The 22,998-nt window shown below is 41.2% G+C and overlaps 2 protein-coding genes across 3 annotated transcripts in view; one reads left to right on the forward strand and one right to left on the reverse strand.

The window, feature by feature from the left end:
• sav (scaffold protein salvador) overlaps window positions 1–22,998 on the reverse strand; it is a 1,023,444-nt gene that overhangs the window by 709,005 nt on the left and 291,441 nt on the right. The window lies entirely within an intron of this gene.
• The window catches only part of LOC139761641 (uncharacterized), a 54,793-nt gene that overhangs the window by 24,768 nt on the left and 7,027 nt on the right, over window positions 1–22,998 (forward strand). For both annotated transcript variants that reach the window (XM_071685928.1, XM_071685929.1), the window contains 2 exons: window positions 14,479–15,712; window positions 22,536–22,646. In XM_071685928.1, coding sequence (XP_071542029.1) covers window positions 14,479–15,712; window positions 22,536–22,646 — 1,345 coding nt within the window. The remainder of the gene's footprint in view (window positions 1–14,478; window positions 15,713–22,535; window positions 22,647–22,998) is intronic.

Consider the following 22,998-nt stretch of genomic DNA (forward strand, 5'->3'; position numbering starts at 1 on the left):
CAACTACAATCGTGTAACGAAGGCTGCCACAACTTAAACATTTCATCGGATTGATTAGAACACTAACAAGAGCCACCTACCTTACATAAAGAGCTACAACAACCAAGCAAATTCATCTGTTGAGCTAAAACAAGACTAACTAATTCCCCATCCAGGTTTTTAAAGCAATAATTCATTTGAATTACTATCACAGTCTAAGCTCTGCTACTCAGCAATTAAACCAATAAAGTCACCTAAAATAACAGTTCAGTGGGAGTCTTCAATACCTTAGCTGGCGAAATGTTACGGCAAAAATCTTACATTAACATATCAGTTAAGATGTTCCGGATAACTTTGTCCATCACCATATTACAGTAAAAACAACATTAACAAATTAACTTCTGCCACTGCTATCTGTAGTTAACGTAATCAAATCAACTTCAACTATTTTTCATCTTTAAACACGTTTTAAGACAAGTTTAATATCAGCTACGTTCATCTTACATTAAAACACATCCAAGATAGTTTGAGTAACTTCACCTATCAACATCTAGATACTTGACCTCTGTACCATGAGTCTATCTTACTTTAACCTTTGACTACATATCAAATTACAACAGTAATGCACATACGACCTCCTTGCCTTTTCTATACCCACACATGTTAGCAGATACGAACATTGCATTACGGGCGGAGTGAATTGTAAGTCGTCCATTTGTAATCTTAGACGCGTTTGTAAGCCTACACAGCGGTAAGATATATGCTCCAGTTAGGCTGAAAATGAGTCATTAGCCCTGAATGTATTACGTAGAAGTGACGTAGCTCAGACACCCACTTCTCTATAGTAAACTTCCGGGGCGCTTGTTTGTCAATGATTTCTTTGTTGCTGCAGCTAATGCGTTAGCTTAAAAGCTAAGGAAAGAGCAGCCTTTGTAACATTGTGTTGAATTTTCGTATGCTGTAAAATAGCACTTTTATGAACAAAGTAAAATCCATCTCCGCTAAACAGCAAGAACAGAGCCCAGCAGCTCGATTATGAAGATGTTTTCTTCCTTTAATTTTTTAAAACGCTGCCAGCGAACAATGAAGGACATAATGTGTTTTATGATTAAAATGTACTATACTTCACATCCAGTATGTTTATTGTATATATCAAGATAATTTCAAAATCCTTATTAACATGTCGCTCCCCGCCTACTATACATCATCAACATACGGTATGTGAACATGCGGAAACTTTCGTGAAATTCTGATTGACAATGACCTTAAATTCACTCATTCAGTTCTAAGAAAAAGTGCTTCAAAGATTTTATACTTCTCAAAATTTGAGAAAAATAAAAAGGTTATTTCAGTAGCCATAATAAGGACAAGACAAATGAAGCATATACCGAATATATATAAATATATATATATATATATATATATATATATATATATATATATATATATATATATATATATATATATATATATATATATTTGAGTGCTCAAATTACAGAGGTATAAGTTTGTTGAGTATTCCTGGCAAATTATATGGGAGGGTATTGATTGAGAGGGTGAAGGCATGTACAGAGCATCAGATTGGGGAAGAGCAGTGTGGTTTCAGAAGTGGTAGAGGATGTGTGGATCAGGTGTTTGCTTTGAAGAATGTATGTGAGAAATACTTAGAAAAGCAAATGGATTTGTATGTAGCATTTATGGATCTGGAGAAGGCATATGATAGAGTTGATAGAGATGCTCTGTGGAAGGTATTAAGAATATATGGTGTGGGAGGAAAGTTGTTAGAAGCAGTGAAAAGTTTTTATCGAGGATGTAAGGCATGTGTACGTGTAGGAAGAGAGGAAAGTGATTGGTTCTCAGTGAATGTAGGTTTGCGGCAGGGGTGTGTGATGTCTCCATGGTTGTTTAATTTGTTTATGGATGGGGTTGTTAGGGAGGTGAATGCAAGAGTTTTGGAAAGAGGGGCAAGTATGAAGTCTGTTGGGGATGAGAGAGCTTGGGAAGTGAGTCAGTTGTTGTTCGCTGATGATAGACCGCTGGTGGCTGATTCATGTGAGAAACTGCAGAAGCTGGTGACTGAGTTTGGTAAAGTGTGTGAAAGAAGAAAGTTAAGAGTAAATGTGAATAAGAGCAAGGTAATTATTAGGTACAGTAGGGTTGAGGGTCAAGTCAATTGGGAGGTGAGTTTGAATGGAGAAAAACTGGAGGAAGTGAAGTGTTTTAGATATCTGGGAGTGGATCTGGCAGCGGATGGAACCATGGAAGCGGAAGTGGATCATAGGGTGGGGGAGGGGGCGAAAATTCTGGGAGCCTTGAAAAATGTGTGGAAGTCGAGAACATTATCTCGGAAAGCAAAAATGGGTATGTTTGAAGGAACAGTGGTTCCAACAATGTTGTATGGTTGCGAGGCGTGGACTATGGATAGAGTTGTGCGCAGGAGGATGGATGTGCTGGAAATGAGATGTTTGAGGACAATGTGTGGTGTGAGGTGGTTTGATCGAGTAAGTAACGTAAGGGTAAGAGAGATGTGTGGAAATAAAAAGAGCGTGGTTGAGAGAGCAGAAGAGGGTGTTTTGAAATGGTTTGGTCACATGGAGAGAATGAGTGAGGAAAGATTGACCAAGAGGATATATGTGTCGGAGGTGGAAGGAACGAGGAGAAGAGGGAGACCAAATTGGAGGTGGAAAGATGGAGTGAAAAAGATTTTGTGTGATCGGGGCCTGAACATGCAGGAGGGTGAAAGGAGGGCAAAGAATAGAGTGAATTGGAGCGATGTGGTATACCGGGGTTGACGTGCTGTCAGTGGATTGAATCAAGGCATGTGTATGGGGGTGGGTTGGGCCATTTCTTTCGTCTGTTTCCTTGCGCTACCTCGCAAACGCGGGAGACAGCGGCAAAAAAAAAAAAAAAAAAAAAAAAAAAAATATATATATATATATATATATATATATATATATATATATATATATATATATATATATATATACATACAAGTAGAATATGGTGAAGCAATTTGGTGATAAGTTATCTTTCTGTTAGAGAATCAAGCCGTCGTTACAAATACCTGAATTAATTGTTTAATATATACAGGTCACACACTTCACAATACAAATGCCACAATAACACGCTTAGGCTGTGTTTATGCAAGAATATACTGCGCACCGAACGTGAAGGGCGATGTTACGTAATTCTCATATTCCCAGGAATTCATTATGAGTGATATATGATATGAAACAACATTGTGTAAGACTGGGTCGTATTTCGTTCCTGTGTCGCATTAAACTTCTCAAAAACTAATCTTTGTATCAGAAAATCACGTAAGTGTCCTTGACCCTACGCGAACATGGTATGACACATAACCTTTGACACGTTATTACGCAATATGGTAGAGCTAAACGTAGTTTATAAATATTGTGCTATGTTGCTAGAACGTGACCTCTTATCTGGTTCTTATACCTTCTGATGAAGTTATTTGACAAGCTTTTTACTTTTTAGTTTTTTCTTTGCTTAGATTTAGATGGATATTACTATCATTATAATTATCATCATCATTATCATCATCATTATTACGATCAATGTTACCAATCGAAATTATCATTGTTACCAGTATCTTGTTATCTTCTTATCATTACCCTTATCTGCTGAAGATTTCGGTGATTACTCTCATTTCCGAAAATCAGTAATCATTCTTTTCAGATCTCTCTCTCTCTCTCTCTCTCTCTCTCTCTCTCTCTCTCTCTCTCTCTCTCTCTCTGTATATATATATATATATATATATATATATATATATTAATGTCTTTATTCATTTATCTTTATATTTTTCAAACGCGTACAAAAGTGAGCCTGCTAAAGGGGCACTGCTAGCGAAGGTCAGGAGAGACACGTTCCCCCGGCCAGCATGTATCACCCAGGCATAGATGTGTATCCCTTCAGATCGATATGTGTCCTGCTGGCGGCAGGTCGAGTGAGCGGGTCTGGCTGTGACCTCACTTTAAAGGAGGTCAGCATGTATCAACACTGTTAGAGAATAGATGATTGTGATGAACAGGGCGATAAGTGAATGGGTGGACAGATTAGTATATATATATATATATATATATATATATATATATATATATATATATATATATATATATATATATATATATATATATATATATATATATATTCTTTTTTCTTTCTCTTAAACTATTCGCCATTTCCCGCGTTAGCGAGGTAGCGTTAGGAACAGAGGACTGGGCCTTTTTTGGAATATCCTCACCTGGCGTCCTCTGTTCCTTCTTTTGGAAAACTAAAAAAAAGTATATATATACATACATATATATATATATATATATATATATATATATATATATATATATATATATACTCGAGAGAGTCAACATATATAACTCATGAATTTCTAAATATTCAGACCGCGAAAAAGAACCCGTTCCAAAAACTTAATCACTTTAAGGTCCTTTCTTTTCAACATTCTTAAGACTTGTGAATGTTGTATGGAAAGGAGACTGCAGCTGACCACTGCAGATGGCGCTACAACTGTAACTAGTTGCATCATTATATTTCAAAAGGTATCTGAAAATTTGCATCATTAATATCGAATTCTTTACAGATCATGGGCTATGAAAGCCTTAGTGTCTTTATCCGATTCCTTATTTCTCGATTTGTATGAGTGTCTTCTCGTATCAAAAAGTCGACTTTTTTATATAAATTTTGATCTTTAGGGTCGGAAGTACAATTTACATTCAGTTGTATCTCTTAACATATGTATCATATCATTCTGCAGAAGTTTACATTTATCATTCTAAAATTATCTAAAATACTTCAACTCGACCTGCGAAAATACATATGTGGTTTCACTGCTCATAATGTCTGGTAGGCCTCTGTTATAAAATTAAACAGAAGCGGTTCCAAAACCGAGACCTACAGGACGCCACGTGTAGCCTTTCAAATTAGCTGTTTCAGTATCTGTACCAAACTTGTTTTCTGTCACTGATACAAACGTCATCGAGTTTCTGTCAGGTTCATCTATTCCAAAGAGATATTGCTAGTTTGACATTCCCGTTCCTGGAACGTAACTGTAGTCAGCCGCTTAAAACAATCACATTGAATAATAACAATGCATTTGCCTTAGAAGCCACGTCTCCTAAGCTGAAACAACTGTAATGTTGTGCTTCACTCTTCTTAAAACCACTTTTCCTTTTTCTTTTCTTCTTTTCAAAATCATACTTTCATAACACAATACATAATTCTTGCACTCTGGGTTTCCTCATTTTTTAAGTCATTTTGTCCTAAAGCTTTGTATTTTGGTACTTATTAATTTCTGTATACCTGAAAACTTCAGTATTGCATTCATTTATAAACAGGTTAATATTTCATCTTTCCCCTGAGGGTTCGGAAATTACAGAAATGGGGAATTTAGACACGAAGTCAACTCTCACTGAGAGCTTTGTGCTGGGGCTTTCCCACGCCCTGGTGTATTGTCAATCTTTAAGCTGATCGTCCTCATTCCCTCTGGAGTAATAACCAGTCGGTCCATTTTTATTGACAAAGGTCAACGTAAAGGACAAGTTCTCTTATTTAACCTGTAAAGATAATAAGGAAGATATCTGCAACAAGGTACTAGTTATTTTCTTCATAGAATCAACTCTGGTCTTGATTTGAAAGTTAGTTACAGCCTAATAAACTTGAAAGTCTTTCGGTCTACAGTAATCTTATGGGTTCTGTATTAACTTTTCTGCTTATTTTCCCATTATGGGTGCAAACTCGGCTATTAAGGAGCAGAGTTAAAAATAATGCTTCATTTTTTGTTTAAGATTTCTTCATTTAACCTCACTTGGTGATCTTTAAACCAGGGTTATTTACTATCACACTGTTTTAAGCACCTTTTCAGAGGAGAGTGTCTTTCTATATTCATGCCTCCACATCTCGAGTACATTCTCATTTCCTCGTATCTTCATAGATATACGTCAACATATAATTATCTTTATATACGTCACTATTTGATCATCTTTATGACAGATGAGTTTGACCTTTTTCACAAATGTCTGCTGAAGACACACGGACTGACCTTGAGGCACTTTTTCATTGCTTCCTTACACGAGTACTGAATCATTACCTGCGTGACCAATGCCTCTGCAGGTAAAAACACAGTCCCTGACGGACCTGGGGTTACACATATCTCCCTCCCACGGGTTGCATCCGCTATACTCCGATGCAGATAGTAGTCTACAGAATGACAAAATCGTAGGTTAAAATCTTCATTTTTCCCATTTTCAATGCAGAATTTTTACCAACAGCAGGCAAAGCTGATGAATCTATAAATAAAAGGAAAATACTAAACCGCTTACGTCAGTCAATAAATGATATATATTTTTGTTAAAATTCTCCCGTGAGCTTAGCATCAACAAATCAAACAGCTTTATTTATTGTTGATCTTGAAAAATAACCTTTCATCAAAGCCAACAGCATGAACCTCCGTGGTCCACGGACGCTGACCATGACGCAATCACGGGCCGCTCGGATCGAATGCATAGGTTCGAAACCTGGCTGCAACAGCCGGGCCACTGTCAATCCAGCAATTCATCCTCCCTTAAGGGGTGGGCGATAAACTGGTTACCTGCCTTATACATATGTCGTAGAAGGCGACTAAAAGGGGAGGAAGCGGGGGGCTGGAAATTCTCCTTTCTCGTTTTCAATTTTCATAAAGAAGGAACAAACAAAGGGCCTAGTGAGGATATTCCCTCAAAGGTTCAGTCCTCTGTTCTAAACGCTACCTCGCTAATGCAGGATATGGCGAATAGTATGAAAATAAAGTGAGGGTCAGGGAGAATGATTTGGTAAACAGAGAGGAGGTAGTGAAAGCTTTGCGGAAGATGAAAGCCGGCAAGGCAGAGGGTTTGGATGGTATTGCAGTGGAATTTATTATAAAAGGGGGTGACTGTGTTGTTGACTGGTTAGTGAGGATATTCAATGTATGTATGGATCATGGTGAAGTGCCTTAGGATTGACGGAATGCATGCATAGTACCATTGTACAAAGGCAAATGGGATAAAGGTGAGTGTTCAAATTACAGAGGTATAAGTTTGTTGAGTATTCTTGGAAAATCATATGGGAGGGTATTGATTGAGAGGGTGAAGGCATGTACAGAGCATCAGATTGGGGAAGAGCAGTGTGGTTTCAGAAGTGGTAGATGTGTGGATCAGGTGTTTGCTTTGAAGAATGTATGTGAGAAATACTTAGAAAAACAAATGGATTTGCATGTACCATTTATGGATCTGGAGAGGGAATATGATAGAGTTGATAGAGATGCTCTGTGGAAGGTATTAAGAGTATATGGTGTGGGAGGCATGTTGCTAGAAGTAGTGAAAAGTTTTTATCAAGGATGTTAGGCATGTGTACCAGTGTAGGAAGAGAGGAAAGTGATTGGTTCTCAGTGAATGTCGGTTTGCGGCAGGGGTGCGTGATGTCTCCATGGTTGTTTAATTTCTTTATGGATGGGGTTGTTAGGGAGGTGAATGCAAGAGTTTTGGAAAGAGGGGCAAGTATGCAGTCTGTTGTGGATGAGAGGGCTTGGGAAGTGAGTCAGCTGTTGTTCGCTGATGATACAGCGCTGGTGGCTGATTCGGGTGAGAAACTGCAGAAGCTTTTCACTGTGGTAAAGTGTGTGAAAGAAGAAAGCTGAGAGCAAATGTGAACAAGGGGCCAGGTTATTAGGTACAGTCGGGTTGAGGGACAAGTCAATTGGGAGGTAAGTTTGATTGGAGAAAAACTGGAAGAAGTGAAGTGCTTTAGATATCTGGGAGTGGATTTGGCAGCGGATGGAACCATGGAAGCGGAAGTGAGTCACAGGGTGGGGGAGGGGGGCGAAAGTTCTAAGAGCGTTGAAAAATGTGTGGAAGGCGAGAACATTATCTCGAAAAGCAAAAATGGGTTTGTTTGAAGGAATATTGATTCCAACAATGTTATATGGTTGCGAGGCGTGGGCTATAGATAGGGTTGTGCGGAGGGGGGAAATGAGATGCTTGAGGACAATATGCGGTGTGAGGTGGTTTGATCGAGTAAGTAATCAAACGGTAAGAGAGATGTGTGTTAATAAAAAGTGTGGTTGAGAGAGGAGAAGAGGGTGTATTGAAATGATTTGGTCACATGGAGAGAATGAGTGAGTAAAGATTGACAAAGAGGATATATGTGTCAGAGGTGGAGGGAACGAGAAGTGGGAGACCAAATTGGAAGTGGAAGGATGGAGTGAAAAAGAGTTTGAGCGATCGGGGCCTGAACATACAGGAGGGTGAAAGGCGTGCAAGTAATAGAGTGAATTGGAACGATGTGGTATAACGGGGTGGACGTGCTGTCAGTGGATTGAACCAGGGCATGTGAAGCGTCTGGGGTAAACCATGGAGAGTTTTGTGGGGCCTGGATGTAGGAAGGGAGCTGTGGTTTCGGTGCATTATACATGACAGTTAGAGACTGAGTGTGAACGAATGTGGCCTTTGCTGTCTTTTCCTAGCGCTACCTTGCGCGCGTGCGGGGGAAGGGAGTTGTCATTTCATGTGTGGCAGGGTGGCAATGGAAATGAATAAAGGCAGCAAGTATGAATTATGTACATGAGTATATATGTATATGTCTGTGTATGTATTTATATGTATACGTTGAAATGTATAGGTATGTATATGTGCGTGTGTGGACATGTATGTATATACATGTGTATGTGGGTGGGTTGGGCCATTCTTTCGTCTGTTTCCTTGCGCTACCTCGCTAACGCGGGAGACAGCGACAAAGTATAATAAAGGAATATATATATATATATATATATATATATATATATATATATATATATATATATATATATATATATATATATATATATATATTCGCGATCAGATGTTTTTAGTCATAGTTTTTGCAATCTTTTTACCTTTGATATGCAGGTGAAAGGGCATGAAGCAGACGGCCATGAATGATTACTAGATAAGATATTGAATGAAATACATATCATCAAAATATCTCACCTGACTAAAAACATCTGATCGCGAATATTCGTCCTTCTAACTTATGCCGAGTGGTGGAACTATTTACAAAAACAAGTCAAGCAGAAATTATTTACAGCAGTTAACGTTCAACTTTTTTTTTTCCTGTTATCCTAAACGTTCAACATTCTGACAACATTGTCATGAATTACATCGATGCTGCACAATGATTTGTTTAGCATTACCTTCCTCAACGGACAATCTCGGCATTACCTTCAACTACGTCTCCCAAGATCTCTCACCTGTAATCCTCAAGACCTCTAACTTTCATCTCTCCCAAAACTTCTCACCTGCCTCATCCAGGACCTTTCCTATGTCTGTCCCAGAGACGTCACCCTGCCTCGCCAAAGTCCTCTCACTTCCTTCTGAACCACTCAAAGACTCGCCCTCCACCAGTGGTGGTACCTCTTGAGCCCTTCTTCTACTCACTTCCTCTGTTCTTGGCACATCCTCCTGCTCAACAACCATTATATCAGATCATCAACATGTCCAAGTGTGTTTACATCCCCATAATGCTTCGCTTAACAATATTCAGAAAAACAATCAGTTGTCTATGTACAACATGAACCCGACGTGCCATTTTTCAATACCATGATTTTCTCTCTATTCAGTTTTCATTCGGTGTTACCAGCGTTCTCATTTTTCAATATACATCTTCGTATATCCAGGTGGGATGACACTTTTTTCCTCTGCAGTAGTACTTTGTCGTCAGAACTCAAGTGAATGAAAATGAGAATATATTGTTTTATGGGGTTTAATTTTATCAGGCTGGCCATGTTATTTTTCCTAATCGAAGGGACTATGTGGTGGTACGTGCTATATAACTACGACAGTTGTGGTTTGTGGTCTAGGCTGTCATCTCAGTGAGTAAATTAACTAACTTTCTGAATTTCGTTTAACTACTTCAAAAATAAAATTTTCTTTACTGCTAGCAGCAGTATTGTAGTAATATCTGGCTCAAGTCCCTTACGTAGTTTGGCACAATATCTTCTCAGCATGTTTCGCTTCTCCTGTGCAGTCGAGTTAGCTGCTGCAAAACCGTGGAAGACGCTGAATCTTTTATCTTCTCATGTATGCACAAGCCGAGACAAACTGAACAGTTATTAAAGCATACTTCTGACCTCAAAAATTCCTAGATCTCTCTCTCTCTCTCTCTCTCTCTCTCTCTCTCTCTCTCTCTCTCTCTCTCTCTCTCTCTTATATATATATATATTTATATATATATATATATATATATATATATATATATATATATATATATATATATATATATATATATATATATATATATCTTTTGTTCTGTTCTGTCGCTGAAGGCTTGGCCTCGATAAAGACTTCTGTCCATAGCTGAAGTCTATGATAATATCCTTTCGTTTCTCTATTTCAAAGGACAAACTAACTCAGTTTCCGTTGGCAGTTATGTTGCCAGTCTGTTGGCAGGACAGCAACACTTTAGTTATGTTGTCAGCATGTTGGTAGGGTTGTAACATTTCAGAAATACTGTCAGTCTGCTGGCAGAATAATAACACTCCAGTTATGTTGCCAGTGTGTTGACGGGATGGTAACACTTCAGAAATGTCAGTCTCGGCAGCATAGTATCATACATTCCAGTTATGTTATCGATTTGAATGGTTATCGACTGTTGGTTCGACAGTTACTCGAGATAACCAAAATCTCTCGTCCTGGGGGATCTCCTGCCAGCCAATGATCATCTTCAGCAAGTGTAACTTTAGGGAATATCCTCACTGTTTTCCAATGAATTTTATTGGAAATCTTTCCACTAGACGCTCTTCATCTGTCAAGGCGGCAACATGTTAAAATTCACCAGCTTAGATTCTACACTTGCAAACATTAAATGTGCGTCTATCCACTTTCTACACAATAAGTTCAAAGTTTCACTTCTGATTCGAAGCAACGTCATTGCTTAAGCACCAGTAAAATGTATTATATCAAACTGATATTAAATTCATATGTGTATATATATTATCATGTTTATATATATATATATATATATATATATATATATATATATATATATATATATATATATATATATATCGAGTATCTCATCAGAAATGCCCGGAACCAAAAATGTTTCGGATTTTGGATTTTTTTCGGATTCCGAAATATTTGCATATACATAATGAGATACCTTGGTAACGGGACCGAAGTCTGAACACAAAATCCATTCATGTTTCATATACACCTTATACACACAGCCTGAAGGTAGTTTATACAATATTCTTAATAATTTTGCGCATGAAGCAAACTTTGTATGACAGTGAACTATCAAAAAGCTAAAGTGTAACAACTTCTGCCGACCCTGTGGCCAAAATGTGGTTGTTTGGCATCACCTTGATTCCTGACACTGATTTTATATACTGCTGATATGCAATCATTTTCTCATACTTATTCACACATAACTACTTAACAGCAAAAAGGGGAAAATATGAAATACCATTAATACAGTGAAAAAATGGACTTTGGAGTATTTCGGATTTAGGATGCTCAACCCTTACTATAATCGAGTTGTCAGAGCGGGCAAGATAGCAGATCAATAGTAACACATTATAAATAACAGGTGTTAGTATAATATCAAAAGCTTTTAGTGTTGAACACGGGGGTTTCAAAGCTTCTTTCAAAGCTTGTGACATCGTTCTTGTGCTATGCTGGAATGTGTCAGTCCTATATCTATAATGCAGAGTTTTACATCATCGGCATTTTGAAGGTATATCAAAAGGAACCAGAGACATATCGAAAGAATTTTGTGCCTGACTAGAGTAGCGATTTTTTTAAGAGGTTTAAGGGGCGTTAGTGTTTCAAATTCTTCGGAGCTTTTCAATAGTTCCTCATATTGCTCCGTTTGTTGGTTCGGGATAATGGGACTTTGAAAGTTATATGTCAGAGGGACTTACGGTTATGTTAAAGAGCATATGGGTAAATGATATGGTGTTGTATGCTGTTGTCTGCATGCAAAGACAAGGATATGTTGAAGCTTCAGTGCTATGGCTGAAACCTGAGGGAGGAGTGTTGGTGTGGTGTTGACCTTATGGTCAGAATCTGAGGGAGATGTGTTGGTGTTGTGTTGGAGGCCTTGATTTTGTGGCTAGAACATGACAAAGGAGTGTTGGTGCTGTGTTGGAGGCCTTAATGCTATAACATGGGAATGAGGGAGAAGTATTGGTGGTTGTGTTGGAGCAACATGGTGTGGGCGGGTCCTCTTGATCCACAACTGCCACATTGATTTTATTCCTTCCTCTGCCCTCTCCTAGTTGCTGCCTCTCTCTCTCTCTCTCTCTCTCTCTCTCTCTCTCTCTCTCTTTCCTTCGGCGTTGCCGGACTCAACCTGTAAGTGGTTACATCTAGAGAGGGAAGTCACCTTCGGCAAGTCTGTATCATCCTCATCGGACGGAAAGGAGTACAGACTTGTCAAGGACCCTCTCTCTTCTGAGGAGACCTTCATTTTCTTACTCCTGAGTGAAGCGCAACCTCGATGCTGCAGAAGCCCCGTCAAAAGGGGTCCTGGTGTTATATCATGATAATACATATCCGTCTCTGTCTCTTCCTCATCTATTTCTTTTTTTTCCTTCATTTTCCTTCTATACACATTCTTGACTTTGCTTCTTCTTCCTCTTCCTCTTACTCTACGTTTCCCTCTCGCTTGCTAGCAAAGGCGTTACTTCGCTGATAAGAATATTCTATGATCCTGGTCAGCTTCTTTCCTCTCGCTGTTCAATGAAGTACAGAGCTTCCTATGTACTGCTGTAGTTTTCTGTTCTCTTGCTGTTCGTATCTACAAGATACTGGCGACAGTTCTTCAGGTGTTCATTATAGAAGAGTACCGTTTCTTCTTGTATTACTGGCGTTCTCCATTATAAATGCTGTTGAGTAACGTTCTCCTGTTGTTGACCCTCCACACTATTTTCTGTTCTTTTCTGTACAATCCGTTATGGAACAGACAAAAGTACTTACCCAGCTGATGTCATATCAGTAAAAGGTAAAATGATATATCACAGCAAATAGAGACATAAACTGTATGTTCCTCAGTCGAAAACAAATCAGATACATGAAATTGGGAAGGTTGTGGAATAAAGGAAAGACGAAAAGTGGAACTCCACAGCTTCGATGTCAGAGGAAAGAATGAGCGATCGTAACGGTCAATCATCGAGTGGCTGTGTTAAAAAACAGAAGCTATGAGAGGGAGGAGTCAGTCACGTCCAGATGGCCTAGGTCTTAGAAGTTCGGATACCCAAGCAGCTCACTAGAGTAATGACGGAAATATTAAGTTTAATCTTGGTTTTCACCGTTACTAATTGTCGCCTTCCTTTCTCTTCTTGTTTACCAGTGACGCCCTCTGTTCCCCTGCTCTTTAGCACAGTATGTTATTGTCGAACCTGTTCCCTCGCTGTTCATTGCTGTAGAACACTGTTATCTCTGCCTCGACCAAACTTGAGCCAAGTAGTGCTCTAAACTGCCCCGGGAACTTGCAGTCTCACTATGGAAGCTGATCTGCTTGGAGTTCGGAGGTTTAGTTTATCGAGACGCCGCTAAATTAGTACTTAGTCCGAAAGACCAAACTTAGGAACGCTGTAAATCAAGGAGGCTACAGCGGTGGCTCGCTATATGTACCTCCTTCACAGATGTTACCCCTTCACTGCCTCCACCCCCAACTCCAATAACACCACTTCCACTAAACCCCCAACCCTCACCCCACAATCTCCCACTTCCACTACCCTTTACATGACTGCACAAGGTCACCTCCTACTACAGTTCTCCCAAGACTCTGTCCTTCCTAGTATCACCCCACTCCTCTCTCTCTCTCTCTCTCTCTCTCTCTCTCTCTCTCTCTCTCTCTCTCTCTCTCTCTCCGTGGCCTGCTGAGATGGCATAACAGTAGTGGTACCGAATCGACGTTCCAGTGCAGGGTTACTCCAGCAATGGCAGTTCCTGAATGTATGGCTTGTAACTGAATATAATTATAACACTCAACCACAAAAATATTTCTTCAGAAAGAGATAAGTTCTCCAACAAAAGATGTGTTCTTCATCAAAGGGTTAGTTCTTCTCAAGGACATCATTTCTTTGCTAGATAATTAGTTCATCAACTGAGGATAATTTCCTCAGCAGAGGATTATTAAATTATGAGAGAAATCATTTTTAAAGCGGAAGTTTGTCTCTGTAGTGCTAATTGCATCTTGATAATTACCTTGAATCTTTAATCTGTTTCCAAAATGGGAAATATACCCTTTAAGGTAAATTATAGACTTTCCACACAGACCACACTTTCAGAGGTAACTGGGATGATCAATATGTATTCATACCTCCAGAAAAAAAGTAAATTTTCATGAATAAGTTTATATATTCATCATGAAAAAATCATTTTTTGGTGAATACTAAGTTTTGTGGACTGTATTTAGTGAGTTCACAATCAACTAACTCATTTCTTAATCAGTTTCTCCTCACAATTGCAGAGATGTTAGCGTGGTGGGTGGTGTGGGCGTGCCTTGTAGGCGTGACGCGGGCGTTTTGCGCACCCGGGTGTAACTGTGATGACAGTGTGCCCAGCGCTCGTTGTGTGGGCGTGGGCATCAATGTGGTGCCCATACTCTTCAACCCTGGCCTTCGTCGCCTTAACCTGGCCCACAACATCATCAGCTCCATCGCTCAGTCCCTGGTTTTCTTCACTCGGCTTGAGGAGCTCGACCTGTCCCACAACGTCCTGACTTCCCTAGGCACAGGTAATCTCGTGGAGCAGGAGCGGCTACGGGAACTTCGCCTCGCCCACAATAACTTCACCAACTTGTCTCCAGGGGCCTTCTTAGGCCTCGAGTCCCTCAACCTACTGGACCTGAATCATAATGGGATGACTGACCTGCCTCCCGGTGTGTTGGCTGACATGCCCCACCTGACGGTACTCCTGCTGGCGCACAACAAGTTGCATCTCTTGGCGGAGAACACCTTCCGTGGCCTTCACAATCTTCACGTTCTCGACCTGTGTGACAACTACTTCCGCCATGTTCCGTCAGCGGCGCTGGAAGACCTGCAGGCTCTCAAAGCTCTTCATCTGTGTCGTAACCGCCTTACCCGCCTCGACTCCGACACCTTCACTACTGAAGCGCTGACGACCCTTTCGCTAGAAACAAACAACATCGATTTCATCGCAGACGCAGCCTTTCATCGCCTTCCAAAAATGCAGAAACTCAATCTCAATGATAATCTGCTGCGAGAGGTACCAGTGACTACGCTTTCCTCCCTGCACATGCTCGATTCTCTCATCCTCAGTAAGAACAACTTCACAACAGTGGACGCGGGATCATTTCGAAGCCTAAGTCGCCTGACTACCCTCGAAATTTCTCGGTGTCCGCGCTTAGCCTCTCTTCATCCGGATGCCCTCAGCTTCTGCGTCAATCTCCAGCAGCTGACCATTTCTCATAACCCTTTGATACGGCACCTACCGGAGGGATTGTTGACCTCCCTTCCTCGCCTCCACACCCTCGACCTCCGTGCCAATAGCCTCCAGAGTGTACCCGAATCCAGTATGCCTTGGGGATCGCTGGTGCGCCTCGATCTCCGCGACAACAGGCTTGTGTGCAACTGTTCCATTCGGTGGCTGGCGGCGCTGCTCAGTTCCTCCAACACTTCCCTGGCTGCGCCCGACATCCAGTGTGCCTCGCCAGACAAACTCAAAGGCCTCTACCTCTCCAGGTACGTCACTCAACTACTTGCCGTAACCCTTAGTGCAAGGGAGAACGACTCCTACGCACGACAATACTAACCTTGAGTATAATTGCTTTGTCTTTGGCCTGACCCTCAAGGCCAATACTTTAAAGTCTAGCTTAAGGATCATGCCATCGTACTCAGAGGTTAAATTCTATGTTTTCTTCCTGGTAACTATCAACAATAAACAGCTTCTTCCAAACCCACCAAAAGACCACATTGGCTCCAGTCTACCGCGTGTTGAGTGTTGCTGGCATCTATTTGTCTATAAAATCTTCATCTCTTGCCACAGCTGCAGTCACTATTTCTAACATAAGAACTGCGGTGTTCTAGGGATTACTCTCAGTCCTCTGCTGTTTCGCAGGTTTTCAGACCGGGTGTTCCCACAAGTCGATACCTCATTCGTTCCCATCAATCCAATTCCTAGTCGATCCCAGTCTGTTCCAGGAGGGTATTCTGGATCCATTATCTCCTTCGCTCCGTGGCTAATATAGGCTTGCAAGTACCTCCATCCCTCACTCTCTCGCTTTATATTATACTTTTTCGTTCCTCTGATATAGACACACTTTCTCCAACCTCGTCTCCACCATTGTCCCATTCTAACTTTACCACTCTCTTCCTTCCTCTACCAACTTTCGCAACATATTTCTCTCCATTAATTTTCTTCTTTCTTAACCGCTACTCTCTCCTTAGCCATTTGTTTCCCTCTTCCTTCACTCCCTCCTTGCCTTCCCATTCTTATTAGTCTGTCTCCCTCCCACCTCCAACAAAAGCCAGCACTTCCTTCTTCCTCACACGATCAGAGATGTTAGGTCAGGTTTAGTTCCTTTGTGGGTGACAGATTAGGACAACCGGATCCTATAAGCGTATGCGGTGAGCACTTAGCACTGGCCCATGTGAAGGCAAAACTATTTATTCTGTATTCTCCTTCCACTACCACATCATAGCTCCACTACTACAACATCACAGCCCCACCACTACCATATCATACCCCCAACACTACTAATTCACAACTGTACCACACCTCGAAACCCACCACTCCCCTAACATCCCATCACACCATTTTTTTTGAACACTTCCCAACACCAACAATTCCTCCAACATTCCCAATCCCCTCCATATCTCAAACACTTCCCCCATTCCTCCAACACGTCCCTACCCTACCAAACCTCCAACACAAATGGCACCCCCACACCCCACCCTCCGCACGATACACCACTAAAATCCTCCAAATTATTGTTTCTCCAACTTTTATGCAGCTGAGTTTTCTCGATGCATTTTCTTCCCAGAGTTTTTTTTTTTTATCCTACTGAAATTTGTTTCTGTTTATGAGAGATTTATTCCTTCCGCTACGTCAGCCTGAAATGAATTTTTCCACAAAGTTTTCTGAAATTCATAAATCTATTTCCTTTGTTTGAGTGTATGTTCCTGTCGTTTCCATAGACATATTTTACCAGTTAATATATATACATATAATATAAATAATATATATATATACCTGGGGATAGGGGAGAAAGAATACTTCCCACGTATTCCCTGCGTGTCGTAGAAGGCGACTAAAAGGGGAGGGAGCGGGGGGCTGGAAATCCTCCCCTCTCATCATTTTTTTTTAATTTTCCAAAAGAAGGAACAGAGAAGGAGGCCAGGTGAGGATATTCCCTCAAAGGCCCAGTTCTCTGTTCTTAACGCTACCTCGCTAATGCGGGAAATGGCGAATAGTTTGAAAGAAGAATATATATATATATATATATATATATATATATATATATATATATATATATATATATATATATATATATATATATATGTACAGGGGTGTGTGTGTGTGTGTGTGTGTGTGTGTTGAAATGATAGCGACAATTTTGTGTGGTTCTCCATTTCCCTCTTCCCCTGGGGTTAGGTCTCTCTTCATCCATCCTTCTCTCGATTATTTCATTATCTCCGCCACTATTTTTCCTTTCTTCACCCTTCAATCGTTTACTGCTCTCCCCGAACAGTTCCTGGTGCCTCTCTCTCCTCCTCCTGCAAGAGCATGACTCCAACCTCCCCAAACCCTACCTCCCACACTTAACTTTTAAGTTTATATTTTGTATATATCAGATATCAAATACGGTTATCTTTACAATGTCTGTTTCTAAGATTTATCTATCTGTATAATGTAGACATCATTTCTCTCTCTCTCTCTCTCTCTCTCTCTCTCTCTCTCTCTCTCTCTCCATTAACCCCTCCTCAGCTCCTATCTTTATCGCCATTCAACTAAGTTCCATTAAGCCATTTCCGACCTTTGCCTCTATCTTCTCGCTCACCCTCACTCTATCTCTCTCATCCTAGTTTCACTCCTGATTGATCTTCGCTGCTTCGTTGTTGTTTTTTCTCTGTAACATATTTCTCCACCACCAGGACCTTCTCTCTCCACTCTGATTCCATACCCTTTATACTCCTCAATTAGTTTTTCATTCTCCACCACTCCCTCTCATTCTCCACTATTCTCCCATCTTCCACTATTCTTTTTTCCTCCACCAAAGAGAGTTCTTCCTCGTCCATCACTCCAACACCATCCTTAACCACTAGTTTCACCACTCCCTCATACTCCCCAGCAATTCCTCCAATAATTCGACGCCTCCTTCACACCATCAAACAATCCTCAAACTCCTTGTCTTAAAGTAGAATCTATTTTCCTCATTCCTCCCTTCCCTCCACCGCTCTAGGCCTTTCCTCCACCCTCCAGTGTTCCCTTCACTCCTGCCTACCAACCACCAACTCCACCCTCCAGCACTCCTTCATTCTCTCCTATCCTCCAACACTCCTTATTTTCTCCAATTCACCACTACTTCCAACCATCCAACACCACCTCTTCTGCCCACCATCATTCTCCAACACTACTACTTCACATCCTACATCAATTTCTCACCACTCCCTCTACCACTTTTGTCCGCCCTCCAGCGCTCCTATTCCATTCCACTCCATTCCCCACTATTCCGCTCACTCTCTCCATCAGCCCTTCACCACTTCTTACTCCAGCTTTTCCCCTCCACCACTTCTTACTCCACCCAACAATGCCACTCCTTGTTATCATCCACCACTCCTTATCATCTACCAACACTACCTTTCGTACTTTCCACAACTACAACACTCCCTCGAACACCCATCACGTCCTCCCTCTCTTCCTCTCCACCATTCCCTCCCACCCTCCGGAGTTGCTCCAATCCTCCTCCTCCACCTCTCCACCACAGCCTCCCTCTCTCCAGCACCTCGCTACCCGCGTCACGATCGCCAGTAATGAAAGATATCTTCAATATCCTGGTTCTGTGACGGACCAGCCTTGCCCCTTGGTTACTGTGTTGTGCTGCCGGGTCCTGTGTTGCTCTGATGGGGCTTGTGTTGTGCTGGTGTGTCCCTTTGTTGTGCTGCCGGGTCCTGTGTTGTGCTGCCGGGTCCTGTGTTGCTCTGATGGGGCTTGTGTTGTGCTGGTGTGTCCCTTTGTTGTGCTGCCGGGTCCTGTGTTGTGCTGCCGGGTCCTGTGTAGTGCTGCTGCGCAGTGTTGTGCTTCTGGGTCTTGTGTTGTGCTTCTGGGTCTTGCCCACAGCAGGTTAATGCCATGTGTTTGTTTGCTTTCCTGCTAGTTTGATTCCTTACTTTTCTTCGTCGGTTTAATATTTGCTCGTTTGCATTCTCTCTCTCTCTCTCTCTCTCTCTCTCTCTCTCTCTCTCTCTCTCTCTCTCTCTCTCTCTCTCTCTGAAGAACGAATTAAGAAGAATGAATAAACTTTGGTCATCATATCCGGTGCAGTGATTCCTCTGGTCATACACAGGTCAATGTGAATCTCGTGCGTGCACTGGGACATGCACCTTCCTGCCCCCACTGCACGCACAGCATACACTCGCCATAGATATCAGAATTTCGTTTACATCCGGTGGAAAATAAGCCTTGATAGTCGAGTAAGTTAAATATTCCTTGGTCTCTGAAAACACTAGAATTGAAAGGAGAAAATCCCGAAGTCCAGTGTGGTAGCTCAGGAACCTGGGTCGAGTGTCGTCTTTTGGTTATGAAATCAAAAGTAATGATTTTCTTCAGATTATTTCCCTCTCATTATTTTGTATCTTGATTAAAAAAAACTTCTGCTTTTGGTTTCATATTTCACTTATATGTTTCACACTTCGTCTCTAGATTATCTCTTGTACATTAATCCTTTACTACATCACTCGTGAAAGTGCCATATTTTCTTTTTCATGTGAACGTTTGTGTCAGTGGGGAGGATTGACTTTGTCGTCTTCTATAACGTCTGCATTTCCTTAACGTTTATGGTTTCTCGTGTTTACCTTATTAATTCTGGATTTCACTTGTTTTACAGACATTCACAAAAGAAGAAACACAGCTCTAGCGGCTCATATGGTGATGATGTCTTTTGCTACGTAATGACACAGGGAAGATAGGCATTTGTTCCAATTCTTGTTATCGTATTGACATATTAGGAAGAATGTGGGGAAATGTGTGGGAATGAGGAGGTATGCGGGAAAATGAAGGAGCATGAGGGAAGATGAGGGGGACCACGTGCCTCCCCTTCCCATAACTTATTCAGCGTTCCATTACTACGCCTTATCATTGACACTACCAGCCAGCAAATTGACACCTTCTTTTTCCCGCATCATCACACATCCTCCCGCATTCTTCCGCATTTTCCCGTATTCCTCCGCATTACCTTGCCTTTCCAGATCACCTCGCATTTGCCGTATTACCCCCGCATTCTACCGCACCGTCCTCGCAGTCCTGATGTATTACCACCCATTCCCAGGCGTGAGACCACTTCCCATCATGCTCCTCCCTCAGTCTTAAGTCGAGAAACCCATCCGTTTACTGGGCAAGCTCTCCAGGACGAAAGCCATGTGGGAAGCAGAAATAGAGGACCACCATTATTTCAAGAGTAAAGTTTCATTGTTATTATGAGGTTGTGAGGCGTCCTGGGCTGATGAGTGGGTGGGCTTTATGGGTGATTGTGAGGCGTCCAGAGCCGGTGGGTGGGTGGGCTTTATAAGATACTCTGAGGCGTTATGAGCAAGTGGGTAGGTGGGCTTTATGAGTGATTGTACAGTGTCTTGGGCAGGAAGGTGAGGCACAACTGGGCATGTGGATGGGTGGGCTTTATAAGTGTTTGTGAGGCGATGTGAGATGGTAACTGGGCGAGCCTTGTAAGCAGTTGTGAGGTACAGAGGGGATATTCTTGGCTATATTACACAACGCAACATTTCCCTACACCAGCCTGGTATTAAACTTTGGGAATTTTTACACCGCTGGCTACACTAACTCCAACATCAAAACTACACCTCTGCCATATTCTCGAGCCAAGTAATATTATTTACACTAGCGAGGTGGGCATGCACGCGTTCATAGCAACACCGCTACACGGGATGAATAATTGAAATATTTTCTGGTAAAGATGATGTTACTTTCATGTTGCATATTTACAAAAATGTATTGCTAGATATAAAGAAAACGGTAAACAGTGTCACCAATGTGATTTAAGTGTGGTGGCCTCTTCTCAAGGCTGGCTCTGGATAAAACTGTTATTGGAATTTTGTTTTTATAATATCCTAAGGTCCACTTATTCGTAATCATTTAAAAAGTAAGTAATTCTACTAAATATATTCTCATATTCAGAGGATTACATTGGGTTCATAATAGACGTAACTCAGCTAATAGTCCATAAGCAGATACAAATTCGCACACAACATATTATCTCATTCAAAAGACGAGACGGACATCTGTAGAAGGAGCAGAAGTTTATCTCATAGTGAACCCTGCTTCAGATAACGCTGCCAACTGCCTAAGAGCTTCCCTCTTTCCTATACTCTAATGGAACGAAGACAAAACACGGTAAATGGTTTTGCAACCCAGACAAGTGCCGTCTACTTCATATGCAACAGAATAAAAGAGAGGAAAGATAGAGTTGACTTGAGGTGTCTTTGAGAGACTTCTTCACCTGTTTGTTAAGATCCGTGAATGACGTCGTGGAAACATTTATTGTTATTGAGGAAAACGAAATTCAATCATCGTCTTGATGTACAATCCTTCAAACGTGCAAGGCCAGAAATTTGCGTTGCAGCCACAGAACGTGGAAACCTGGATTAAAGAAAACTTGGAAACTCGCTCTAGATTTATATGAATATATGTTAATTTCTTTTCTCAGCAAGATATCCAACTCCTGCTTCCGAGATGGAAAACTGCAGGAAATGCTATGGTTGCCAGGGTATGAGTTAACACGAACCAAGTGAATTCTTCCCAAGCAATACAATCGAGATATCAGATATCATCCTTGCAGGATATCACTTCTGAAAGACCAATGACATCTTGCTCAAGCACTGTGCTTCAGGACCTTACTTACAGAGGTTCTTCGGGATAATTCAAAAGAAAAAAATCAAGAGGTCTTCACCCTCCTTTTGGGAAAGTTTTAATCTTATGACAAAGTTCAAGAACTGCTGATGATACAGATCTTTTCCTTACGGTAGAAGGCAAAGCTTTTGTAAGAAAATAGCGACCAGTTGCAAAAAATATATATATTTTACGACGACTTTTTGGACGGACTGCTACGATCAACGAACGATATCAACGAAAGGCACCTAGCAGGTATTGTGAACAAGGACGACTTGCAGTCGTACACTACTCCAAGATGATCCAGATAAATGTCTTCTCTCCCACATGTTCTTGAAAGCTGCAACACCGTTAGATCCTCACGACAAGGAATTAAAACACATTTCTAGAAATAGTTTTACGTTCATATCCAACTGAAGTGTTTTCTTGGTGGTTGTATTGCAGGCTAAGCCCTAGCGAGCTGCTGTGTCTGGACCAGGTGCAGGTCGTGGTGGGAATCGTGGTGGTCACAGTCTCCACCGTGCTACTGGTCGCTCTCTCCGTCCTACTATGCAGGTCTGTATCCAGGGATAGAGGGTTGCACCAAACCTCTCTCATTACTGTTATTATTTGTGTGTTATGGGGAGAGAGTTGTACACTCGTGCTGCCTCGTCTTTTAACCTTAAATAGTGATCCTTTCTTGTGGAAGTAGCTGTGTGTTTATAACTTCTGAGTTATAATGTCGTCTTCAGTTCTCCTCTTCCATCGTTACTTTCCTTCTCCCATTTCTATGACTATTACGTTCCTGGCATCTTTCACTTTCACTCTGGAATAGATGATCTCCTTTTCAAGTTATAGCAAGAGGGATATTTTCTGCAGAAGCACAACATCCCCTCGTCAATAAACTAATTATATTCTGTAAACTGGA

This window comes from Panulirus ornatus, chromosome 41, assembly GCF_036320965.1.
Source record: "Panulirus ornatus isolate Po-2019 chromosome 41, ASM3632096v1, whole genome shotgun sequence".
NCBI classification, from domain to species: Eukaryota; Metazoa; Arthropoda; class Malacostraca; order Decapoda; family Palinuridae; genus Panulirus; species Panulirus ornatus.